The sequence below is a fragment of the Brachyhypopomus gauderio genome, chromosome 19 (assembly GCF_052324685.1).
Source record: "Brachyhypopomus gauderio isolate BG-103 chromosome 19, BGAUD_0.2, whole genome shotgun sequence".
Classification (NCBI taxonomy): Eukaryota; Metazoa; Chordata; class Actinopteri; order Gymnotiformes; family Hypopomidae; genus Brachyhypopomus; species Brachyhypopomus gauderio.
Window position 1 is genome coordinate 14,034,553 of NC_135229.1, and position 12,260 is coordinate 14,046,812.

The following is a 12,260-nucleotide window of genomic DNA, read 5'->3' on the forward strand; positions in this document are numbered from 1 at the left end:
ATGCGCAAACGTAAAACCAACTTGTACGTAACCTGTACGTAAGATGCTGATGTGAGTGTCATGTCAGCGTAACCTGTACGTAAGATGCTGATGTGAGTGTCCTATGTTAGCGTAACCTGTACGTAAGATACTGATGTGAGTGTCAAGTCAGCGTAACCTGTATGTAAGATGCTGATGTTAGTGTCATATGTCAGCGTAACCTGTATGTAAGATGCAGATGTGAGTGTCATATGTCAGCATAACCTGTACGTAAGATGCTGATGTGAGTGTCAAGTCAGCGTAACCTGTATGTAAGATGCTGATGTGAGTGTCATGTCAGCGTAACCTGTATGTAAGATGCAGATGTGAGTGTCATATGTCAGCATAACCTGTACGTAAGATGCTGATGTGAGTGTCAAGTCAGCGTAACCTGTATGTAAGATGCTGATGTAAGTGTCATATGTCAGCGTAACCTGTATGTAAGATGCTGATGTGAGTGTCATGTCAGCGTAACCTGTATGTAAGATGCTGATGTGAGTGTCATATGTCAGCGTAACCTGTACGTAAGATGCTAATGTGAGTGTCATGTCAGCGTAACCTGTAAATAAGATGCTGATGTGAGTTTCATGTCAGCGTAACCTGTATGTAAGATGCTGATGTGTCATATGTCAGCGTAACCTGTACGTAAGATGCTGATGTGAGTGTCATATGTCAGCGTAACCTGTACGTAAGATGCTGATGTGAGTGTCATGTCAGCGTAACCTGTACGTAAGATGCTGATGTGAGTGTCATATGTTAGCGTAACCTGTACGTAAGATGCTGATGTGAGTGTCATATGTTAGCGTAACCTGTACGTAAGATGCTGATGTGAGTGTCATGTCAGCGTAACCTGTACGTAAGATGCTGATGTGAGTGTCATGTCAGCGTAACCTGTACGTAAGATGCTGATGTGAGTGTCATATGTCAGCGTAACCTGTACGTAAGATGCTGATGTGAGTGTCATGTCAGCGTAACCTGTACGTAAGATGCTGATGTGAGTGTCATATGTCAGCGTAACCTTTACGTAAGATGCTGATGTGAGTGTCATGTCAGCGTAACCTGTACGTAAGATGCTGATGTGAGTGTCATGTCAGCGTAACCTGTACATAAGATGCTGATGTGAGTGTCATATGTCAGCGTAACCTTTACGTAAGATGCTGATGTGAGTGTCATGTCAGCGTAACCTTTACGTAAGATGCTGATGTGAGTGTCATATGTCAGCGTAACCTGTACGTAAGATGCTGATGTGAGTGTCATGTCAGCGTAACCTGTACGTAAGATGCTGATGTGAGTGTCATATGTTAGCGTAACCTGTACGTAAGATGTCGTTCCGTGTTATTACAGCCTCTCGGAGTGGTGTCGTACTGCGCATGTCGCCTCCTCTCCACACTTCATCTGCCAAAGACAACAATGCGCACGAGACGGGATTCTTCACGCAACTCTGCACTAGCAAAGCACTTAGAGCCAAATATAGAACAAATGTAAATAGGGAATACGAGCAGTTAAACAAACGCAAGACAGACACAATAAAATCATTTAAACAAAAGACGCTCTTTTGAGTCGTGAGTGGGCTGACTTCATACCATCTGCACTTGATAACATTTTCTGTCTTTACCTTGAGAGTGAAAATAAAGGGGAAGTCTTGGTTGCGAGATCAGCTGTAACTTACCCACTTGCATCGGTCTTTAGCTTCAGGCCACGTTTATTACAAAAATAGCTACTTTTACTAAATCTGAAGTAGACTTAGTTATATGCTGACCGTTTTGCATGCTTGTGTAACTTATGTGAAGCTTCCAAAGCTTCTGGGATGTCCGTGTTGGACGTAAATGCGTCATAAGCAGAGCCCGCATGGTCGAGCGCACTGGCTGTCCCAGGTGGCACCTTGCGCGCGCCTCACCTACCAGTATATAAACCGCACACTGCAACATCTGCACTGGGAGATTTGCAACGTGACAAGTGCAAGTGAAATCGCAGGTGGCAAACTGCTATCGTCATTAAGTTGACTTATCACAAAGGTAAAATTTACATCGATGCATTTGCTTAAATTGTTTGATTATCGTGTTTCTTATTTAAACAGCTCAAATTGTAATTCACTTATTGTGTGAAAGTTTAGGTCCAAAATCACACCATTAGTTCACTCTACTTGTGCAAGTTTCTTACACACTCTCTGTTGGTTCATTTAGGTCCGGTTAACGGAAAAAGATGAGGACCGTCAACTTTTTTAACTACCTGATTTTCTTATGCGCCGCCAGCGATGCGAATACGTGGACCATGAAAAATGCAAGTGATTTATCTACAAGAGTAAACTGTTCCATTAACGACAACGTGAAAGACAAGGGGTCGGCATCCGTACCCAAATCAAGGCGAAAGCGTTACATTACACAAAGTGACATGATAGCCATCCTGGATTATCACAATAAGGTGCGAGCCAGTGTCTTTCCACCTGCCGCCAACATGGAGTACATGGTAAGTGGTAAAGTTTATGCAATGTCCTCTCCATTCACTGCAGATATTAGATGGTCACTGCAGACTTAAACGTCTATGAGCAAATTGCAGATTGCATACAGCTTTAAACTATCTAGAACTAAAGTCCTAATATTGCTAAAAAGCGTCTGGGATCCAACGCCCGTTGAAGGTGTAGAACTTGGCAAACGAAGGCTATTCTTTGTTGTGTCTTTTGTTAACGCTAAAATCGTTATTTTTGTATCTCTGAATTAAAATGGCAGTTCTGAAGTCCCAGCATCGGGCAAACTCGGACTGCAGTTTACAAAAAAGAGGCATCGTTTTTGGACGCATAATTACAGTTCGACAGTCAGGTGCATGTATGTGTGCCCCCTACTGGACTAATTGAAGTATTGCATTGCCTTTAGATGACACTTTATAATATTGCCTTAGAAGGTAAGACCAGTAAAATCTACATGTTTGAGCACACGTGTTTCTTTTAATAGAAATAGCCTTGGCGTTTTAATGGTACATTCACGTGCAGCATGTGTTGCAGTCCCATTAGCACGAAAGACGTGGCGTATTCAGCTATTGCAATATGTGTATACCTACTAAACGCTTTATATTGCGATTGAGTTCATTATTATGATCTATAAATACTCTTGTCAGCTGAAGGAATGAAAACATTCCATCTCACTGATCTCACGTCAGTTCTTTAGTAATTTGTAAGAAATGCAGTTGGAGTTCAGACTCAGGCATGGTGATGGTGAGGCTGTTCTAAAAAAGTGCTCCGTGTTATATAATAAAAACCTGCTGCCAAGAGAGATACAAAAATAGTGACGATTTCATTCACAGCTGACAGGGAAAAAAGGGAAAGTCAAAAATAAAAGCGGCATCACAGCGATCTGCCGTCTGAGTAAAAGGGGGTTCTGATGAACGACCCAGACCCGACTGCATACGCATGCTTGAGAGCCCGCTAGTGAGACTGTACTACACACACATGCCCCCACAGCAGATATTTTGTGTCCGTTTGGTTGGTTCTTATGGAAACCGCCTCAGCACCAGAGTCTGGTACCAGTGTCTTCTGTGTATGAGCAGGTGTGGGACGACAGCCTGGCCAGGTCAGCAGAGGCCTGGGCCGCCATGTGCATCTGGGACCACGGGCCACCGTACCTGCTCCGGTACCTGGGCCAGAACCTCGCTGTCCGAACTGGCAAGTAAGACCCGCAGACTTTCTATAAGGGAGGGGTCACGATGTGATACCGTGGTAGCCTTGAACAAGGGGCTGGGTCTCAATACGACGAGTCACATGATGGATATTTTTTTTAGCTAAACCAGGAAGATTTAATGAAGTTGATAGTTTGAAAAAAGGTTTCTAGCAATACTCTGTGTGTTTCTCTATTTCAGCACCATGGACAGGCATTTGAAAAAGGAGAAAATATAAAATTCTTTGTTATTTTTCTGGTAAATATATGAAGTTGCTTGATTAATTTTTGTGCAACAACAGCAATGGAGTTCTGTCTTCCAGACACTGTGGCTGGTGCAGCAGGTCTAGTGGGAGTCTTGAAGCTCTTTCACTGGGCCCCAGTACACCCAGCAAACATGGGCTAACTGTGCTCTTCATCTGTCCTAGCTACCGGTCCATCCTCCAGTTGGTTAAGCCCTGGTACGACGAGGTGACGGATTACGCCTTCCCATACCCACGTGACTGCAACCCCAGGTGTCCAATGCGCTGTTACGGACCCATGTGCACACATTACACGCAAGTAAGTGTGACGAAAAACTGCAGCTTCTGGTGAGCTGAGCAGACACCGAGTCAAGCCGCCCTGTGTCTGACACTCCCTGCCTCACACAGATGGTCTGGGCCACTTCAAACAGAGTGGGTTGCGCGGTTCAGGTGTGCTACAACATGGTGGTGTGGGGAACGGTGTGGAGGCAAGCAACCTACCTGGTCTGCAATTACTCCCCCAAGTGAGTGCCCACACAAACCTACGCTCCAAATGTCTTTTATATAAGTACGATCTTGACAGTACCAAATTAATTACGCCATAACCCAGTGGTCTGCGGTCCTGCTATGGAGAGCCACAGAAGTGTTTTACCATTATGTGTTCCCCCACTATAGCACATCTGATTTCACTTACACAGGACTCCATCATTAGCTGATGAGTTGGGTCAGGTGTTTTGGGGTGCACAGGAAACTTTAAACCACTCCAATAAATTCCAGATCTACAGTCTGCAAGGGCTGGGACCAAGAAACACTCTTCAGGTTAAATTGAGCTTGGTGACTGCTCTATGAATGTGGACGGTTCGTCCGATAAATGCTTTTAATCGTGTTTTCCAGGGGTAACTGGATAGGAGAGGCGCCGTATCGAGTGGGGGTACCGTGCTCCGCGTGTCCACCAAGCTACGGGGCCTCATGTAGCAGCAACATGTGTCTCCCAGCCGTTAACTCCAACTTCATGTACTGGTTTAAGTAAACTGTGTGTTTTCTATGTGTTCTGGTAACAGTTTCAGGTTTGTGACCATTTGTGGTTTCCATCTTATATACAGAAAGTTGTGGCTTTTGTTTGTTATATTTTTGTGTCTGATTTTATATGTGTTATACTTACATTTCTAGAAATGGTGCTAATGTTTTTTATACTGGTACACCAGTTAATACCATTCTGTTCTCTCTTAATGGACATTCTCTTCTTGATGTTTTTCTTTATTAGTTGATAAAACTAATGACTGTCATAACTGCCATGGTACTTAGAGATTACTCATTTGGTCAAAGATACACTTTCTTTACACTCAAAAATTAGTTTTTTTAGAAGCCGTTACACCGCACAGACATTGAGTGTACACTATGTTAGGTACATCGATCTTTTAGGTGCATTTTAAGTGCTTTGTGACAACATATGTTGTGAAAAGCGCTATACAAATATATTTGATTTGATTTGATTTGATTTTGTCAGTGTACAGATGCATCCACTGGCAAATTCTAGTAAACCTGTTTACTACAGTCCTACATTACCACAGCACCACTGTGTTTACTACAGTCCTACATTACCACAGCACCACTGTGTTTACTACAGTCCTACATTACCACAGCACCACTGTGTTTACTACAGTCATACATTACCACAGCACCACTGTGTTTACTACAGTCATACATTACCACAGCACCACTGTGTTTACTACAGTCCTACATTACCACAGCACCACTGTGTTTACTACAGTCCTACATTACCACAGCACCACTGTGTTTACTACAGTCCTACATTACCACAGCACCACTGTGTTTACTACAGTCATACATTACCACAGCACCACTGTGTTTACTACAGTCATACATTACCACAGCACCACTGTGTTTACTACAGTCATACATTACCACAGCACCACTGTTGACTGGGTGTTCTTTAGGTGACAGAGGGGGACCCTGTTTTAGTGACGTGGTAGTGGAGGTGATGCTGGTTTGCCTGTACCAGGAACACACAAGTTTGCAGCGGTGTATAATCCAGGTTCAGAAAGTAAAAGTCCTCACCAGGATTTTGCTCAGGCTTCCTGGATTGTGTTGATTCCACTCATTTTACCTGGATTGCAGTAATTAGAAAATCTAACAAGCTTGAGCAAAATCCTTGTGAGGACTTTTACTTTCTGAACCTGGATTATACACCTCTGCAGGTTTATCAATGTGTCTCATTACTGAGTTGGGAATGACCAGCAACATTATGGTCAGAAAATGACTACTGATGAAAACCTACAGGATAACTGACAACAGACACTGTGGAAGTAGGTGTGTTGTGGTCTCAAGCTAAACGCTTAAAAGGTGTTTCCAGTAAATAGATGTTTCTAATAACGTGTATGGTGAGTGTATGTGGTTACTGTTCTGTGATCATATACCGGTACCTAAACTTGTTTTTTTCTTAGTACTGACCTGTGTGTGTGTGCGTGTCTGTGTGTATGCGTGTCTGTGTGTGTGTGTGTGTCTGTGTGTGTGTGCGTGTCTGTGTCTGTGTGTGTGCGTGTCTGTGTGTGTGTGTACGTATGTGGTGTGTGTGCGCATCCATGCTGTGATATTAGGAGCATGGTAATTACTTCATATGGTAACGGTGCTCAAATGGTTGTAGTTGGCTTTAGCTTTTGATACATGTATGCATCTAGGAGGTTAGACCCGGGGGTGTGGAGGGTGTGGGGGTGTGGGGGTTAGACCCGGAGGTGTGGGGGTGTGGAGGTTAGACCCGGGGGTGTTGGGGGTGTGGGGGTTAGACCCGGGGGTGTGGAGGGTGTGGGGGTGTGGGAGTTAGACCCGGGGGTGTAGAGGGTGTGGGGGTGTGGGGGTTAGACCCAGGGGTGTAGAGGGTGTGGGGGTGTGGGGGTTAGACCCAGGGGTGTGGAGGGTGTGGAGGTTAGACCCGGGGGTGTGGGGGTTAGACCCGGGGGTGTAGAGGGTGTGGGGGTGTGGGGGTTAGACCCGGGGGTGTGGAGAGTGTGGGGGTTAGACCCGGGGGTGTGGAGGTGTGGGGGTGTGGGGGTTAGACCCGGGGGTGTAGAGGGTGTGGGGGTTAGACCCGGGGGTGTGGAGGTGTGGAGGGTGTGGGGGTGTGGGGGTTAGACCCGGGGGTGTGGAGGTGTGGGGGTTAGACCCGGGGGTGTGGAGGGTGTGCGGGTGTGGGGGTTAGACCTGGGGGTGTGGAGGGTGTGGGGGTTAGACCTGGGGGTGTAGAGGGTGTGGGGGTTAGCCCCAGGGGTGTGGAGGTTAGACCCGGGGGTGTGGAGGGTGTGGGGGTTTGACCCGGGGGTGTGGAGGGTGTGGGGGTTAGACCCGGGGGTGTGGAGGGTGTGGGGGTGTGGAGGATGTGGGGGTTAGACCCGGGGGTGTTGGGGGTGTGGGGGTTAGACCCGGGGGTGTGGGGGTTAGACCCAGGGGTGTGGAGGGTGTGGGGGTGTGGAGGATGTGGGGGTTAGACCCAGGAGTGTGGAGGGTGTGGAGGGTGTTGGGGATGTGGGGGTTAGACCCAGGAGTGTGGAGGGTGTGGAGGGTGTTGGGGATGTGGGGGTTAGACCCAGGGGTGTGGAGGGTGTGGGGGGTGTTGGGGATGTGGGGGTTAGACCCAGGGGTGTGGAGGGTGTGGGGGGTGTTGGGGATGTGGGGGTTAGACCCAGGGGTGTGGAGGGTGTGGGGGGTGTTGGGGATGTGGGGGTTAGACCCGGGGGTGTGGAGGGTGTGGGGGGTGTTGGGGATGTGGGGGTTAGACCCAGGGGTGTGGAGGGTGTGGGGGGTGTTGGGGATGTGGGGGTTAGACCCAGGGGTGTGGAGGTGTGGGGGTGTGGGGGTTAGACCCGGGGGTGTGGAGGGTGTGGGGGGTGTTGGGGATGTGGGGGTTAGACCCAGGGGTGTGGAGGGTGTGGGGGGTGTTGGGGATGTGGGGGTTAGACCCGGGGGTGTTTCCTTCCTTCTGCTCAGTCTGATGTTTTTCCTTCTCCAGCTCCCTGATCCAACACACTTCACGCTAACGTCTGTGCCAGTGAGATCAGGTGTGCTAGAGTGTGAAGAACAGGGAGCAGAACACCCTTATGGATCCACCACAACCTTTGGTTATTTTAAGCTATTTAAAACATTTACATTTTTGCATTTCGTAGGCATTCTTAGGGTATTTATTGTAGCATATCATTTTTTTATGTATGGCAATTCACATATTTTACCTAACTGTATGTTCTATTGTCTGTCATTTTAAACAGTTTTTATTTTATTATTTTATCTGAAGTAATCACAACTGAGACATGTTTGTATCATGCTATATCATAACATTTGTTGAATACAGTCAGTGACAGGCCTCAGTGGACTTGATTTGACAGCGTGCTCTACTGAAATGTGGAAATGTCATCATCACAAACATCATTCATTCATTAGAAAGAAAAATAATAGCATATTGTCCTGCGATGTACAGCGCCACCTTCTGGACTGGATGTCCACTAAACACAGTTGCAGTGTGGCTGGAGGCACGTGAATGTGAAAGAGTGTGTGCCCTGTGCCCAGAATGTCTTATCAATGTAAAAAAAAAAATCAAGTATTTTTATTTGTTACTTACAAAGTATGCTTTTGTAATTAAAAATGCAAACGTGAGCATGTTTGTGGCAAATTGAGAATGAATGTGTCTTGCTCGTGCCAGTATAAATACTTCATTTATTTCATGAGCATGAAAGCGTGTTCAGCACGTTGAAAAGACTCCGCGAGTATGTTGGCGCGGTGAGTAGGAGCGCGAGCGCGTTATTGTTACTCTACACTTCGGTCCAGGGGCCCCAGTAAAGGGCTCGTGGCCCTCGGGCGAACCGCGCACGGCCCATAAAGGCGCACACAGCACGACTGTCCTCTGAGGAAGACTGATTGGGTGAATACGTCTTCAGCACTTGCCCATGTTGACTGAGCTGAACCTTGAGAAACAGCAAATCAGCCATCTGTTTGTTCTGGCAACAGTGTGCGTCCCTTTATTTGTCTAACTTTATGGACCTCCGGTGCTGGCACTGTATCCCAGGGTATTGAAAATTGAAAAAGAACCCCCCTTAAAATAACAAATGTATATTAGTCCAGTTTTTGCAGCAGTATATGGGCCGAAATATTGCGTGCATTAGATGTGGCTACTGCAGAAGACCTGGGAAGCGTCCACTGGTCCTCACTGAAGAAGAACCTCACGCTCGGACTTTGGACTGTTTTACGTGGCTGCCTGAACTATGTACGACTTTGTCCAGTCAATGTCACAATTGTGAGAGACGTAAATAAGGGGCTGTCATTAAAGCGGTATTTAACTTTCAGTGGACTCATCTCAAGACTGTAGGAAGGGGAGATCCTGGAACAGTCACGCCAGGGCCGGTGGGTTCTGGTGGGCGCTGCGCTTTCGTTGGTAAAACTCGTCCTACAGCGCCATCTGGCGTCTCCATTACCAACCTGGCTCAGCACAGGGTAAAACCACGAGTGTTCATTAACTACCACTCATACTATTACTGGTACCGCGAGCAATAGGTGCGGAACCGAGCGTGTCTCTTACTTTGAGACCTCTTATGGTTTAAGGGAGAATTTGAGTGGATTGTTTGAGCTCTTTTCCAGTTCACCTGTTAAATCTGGTATCGTAAGGTCGTCTGGGTTTGTTTTCCAGGGACATGCTGTCAAACTGATAAATGTGTAGTAGCTATGGATAAAGAGTGGAACATATTTACCAGTATTTTATAACTTTGGGATTTTTGTTTGTTTGTTTGTGTGTGTGTCTAAAGTTTGACAGTTGACCAACTTTATGTGTGATGTTGTGGAGGCTGGTGAATTAGAGCAGTGTGGTGGAGTGTGTGCCTCACACACAGAGACACTGTTAGATGTTACAGACGCACAGCGCAGCCGCAGACTGAAGACATGCTGATTTTAGTCGTATTTAATCTGTGTTGGTACACACAAAGCAGACTCAGAGGGTTTGACAGGTCCAGAACCCATAAGGACGTAGTCTAACGAACACACCTGATGTCCCACTTCTCCAAGCTGATCCGGGACTGGTTTCGATGGTTATTACGTGCAGAGAAGACGATCAGGTCAGAAGCGTGTGCTTCACCCCAAACCCGAACACGTGTGTGCGTGTGTGTGGTTCGGGGAGGGGTCTAAAAGACCCGCCTAACCGAACCCAAATGTAGGGGAGGCTATAAGACACCTCCACATTCCCCTCAACATGCGTCCGCTCAAGCGCACACGGACCACCAGAGTTTACGCGCACGTACAGGTTTCGTGCTTGGGGAATAACACGACCAGACGGGTATCATCACATTAAAGTCAACCTCGCTGAGACTGGCTCGGCTTGCCAGCCGCCTACCGAACGCAGAAAGGTTCCGGAATCTGCCCACCGGACACTGAAGGTCAGTCGCAGTTGAATAAGGTCCAATGATCTTACCAGCTGAGTTTACATTATATTACTGAAGTATTCGTTGTAATCTGAGAGTTAAAACCTCACACGTTTACAGAGGAACATTAGTATAAATGTCTATTAGTACAGCTGTATGACTTAAGATTAGTCAAACTGTTATATGACTTACTAGAATTAAAACTTAAATATGTAACCCCCTGATGTTTTAATTTTCAGGTTTGGTGTTATTATGTGTCTAATTAGTTAAAGCACCAACAGCAATTCCAATTCTAGGCGAGAATCAGACCCCGTGAACTAAAGTGCATACTTCTTATTCCTTTATTTCGCTTTCTCAGGCTCATAAAGACTTTACGGTTCTGTTTCACTTACACATTGTGGGACGCCGCTCGCCATGAAGCGGCTCGGCACGGCGCTGCTGCTCGCGGTCCAAACTGCGGTCGCCATGGTGATCCCCAACGCCACGCACCTGGAGGACGTGTTGGGTCTGTACCTGGACCAGGAGGAGTCGGGGTGGGAAGGCCGACCCAGGGGCAAGAGGGCAATTTCTCACAGCGACATGCAGCTCATACTGGATATTCACAACAAGTTGAGGGGCCAGGTATACCCCCCAGCCTCCAATATGGAGTACATGGTGAGAGCGCACATATCACCCGCACAGCAGCAATGTTACGATATAAATACAATATCATTTTATTAATGCGGTCTAGGAAAGTAAATTAGGGATTATTATTGAACTTATTTTTCATCTTGTCGTCATCTTTAAAAAAGTAAACAGAAGGAATCGAAACAGTTTGCTTTTAGTCAATGACAGAGCAATTTTAGAGCAATATCAGAGTCCTCGTGCAACCTACACCTGTTTAAACCTGAGTTTTGCACTAAGATTAAGACAAAAAAAAACTAGTTGAACTACAGACAAGTTTGTGGTCTACTGCAAACAGTTTAGCCCAGCTGGGAAGCTGCCTCCCCCCCTCACACGCCTGTTGCCCCTGGCCCGTGGCCAGAACTCTCTGCCCCAACACCAAATATCACACACCAGTTCTGGGAACTCTCTCTATTACACTCCGTTGGGATTTTTTTCAATAAGATCAAATATTTCATTGCAATCTAATACACTAACATACTAATATAATCAAGTACCCTATCAGTATGATATCGATACTGCTCAGTGCTTAGAGAGTTTTTTAGCATCACCTTGCTGGATGAATCACACAACGCTGTATGCGAGTGCTAACGCTGGTGACGAAAATCAGCTGAGCTGTGAAACCACATTACTGCACAGACGTGTTTCATGGTTATTGCACACTTTTAAATACTCTTAAAAGAAATACTTTCAGGATGCTAAATGCAACTAAGCTGCCCCTTTTTTTAAAGCAATGACTACATAGGACCTTAAAGGCTTTGGATACGTTTTTACAGGAGCTTGTTTGAAGTTACAGGTTTATGAAACATCATACAGGTGGTAACACACCTATGAACCAATGGCCTTGGTTTTCCCACAAACCCCTGCTTTGTCACCTGCTTCTCAGCAGGCTGTGTTGCTGTTACAGCTGTACATGTAACTGGAACGGTTTCTGTAGCTTAGCTGAAAATATATGAGCACTAGCCTTCACACATGTAAAATCAAGTATGCGTCTTTACAGAATGATCACATCATAGCAAACAAACAAACTAAACAATGGGATCTTGTCCATACTTTAAAATCACACTGCAGTGACCTAAAAGCTGTTTTTGCCCATTTCAAGGTGTTCTCCATTGCTTTGACCCACCTTTGAAACATCAGTACATTGATGAACCGGGTTGTTCACCATTTGTTATGGAACAAATGACTGTATGGGATCTTAGCAAAAATATCAATCAGATTTAGAGCTTACAACCATGTAGAATTGCATTTATCCACTAGCATTGCTACACTACTTA

The 12,260-nt window shown here is 46.0% G+C and overlaps 2 protein-coding genes across 2 annotated transcripts in view; both read left to right on the plus strand.

Annotated features, from left to right (window-relative positions):
* The first annotated feature begins 1,860 nt into the window (after positions 1-1,860).
* Positions 1,861-5,197, plus strand: pi15b (peptidase inhibitor 15b). The gene is made up of 6 exons (XM_076981497.1): positions 1,861-2,033; positions 2,202-2,484; positions 3,559-3,677; positions 4,094-4,226; positions 4,316-4,431; positions 4,802-5,197. The coding sequence occupies exons 2-6, from the start codon at positions 2,221-2,223 to the stop codon at positions 4,935-4,937; spliced, it is 768 nt and encodes a 255-aa protein (XP_076837612.1). The 5' UTR covers positions 1,861-2,033; positions 2,202-2,220; the 3' UTR covers positions 4,938-5,197.
* Positions 5,198-9,766: 4,569 nt separating this feature from the next.
* Positions 9,767-12,260, plus strand: part of crispld1b (cysteine-rich secretory protein LCCL domain containing 1b) — an 11,025-nt gene continuing 8,531 nt past the window's right edge. Inside the window, exons 1-2 of the mRNA XM_076982013.1 lie at positions 9,767-10,335; positions 10,679-10,974. Coding sequence (XP_076838128.1) covers positions 10,735-10,974 — 240 coding nt within the window. The 5' untranslated portion in view covers positions 9,767-10,335; positions 10,679-10,734. The remainder of the gene's footprint in view (positions 10,336-10,678; positions 10,975-12,260) is intronic.

Excerpts from the sequence above, each read along its gene's own strand:
- pi15b (XM_076981497.1), top strand. The coding sequence starts at position 2,221 with ATGAGGACCGTCAACTTTTTTAACTACCTGATTTTCTTATGCGCCGCC. Across the intron at positions 2,485-3,558 it reads CCGCCAACATGGAGTACATG|GTGTGGGACGACAGCCTGGC; the intron begins GTAAGTGGTAAA and ends GTGTATGAGCAG. Across the intron at positions 4,227-4,315 it reads TGTGCACACATTACACGCAA|ATGGTCTGGGCCACTTCAAA; the intron begins GTAAGTGTGACG and ends TGCCTCACACAG.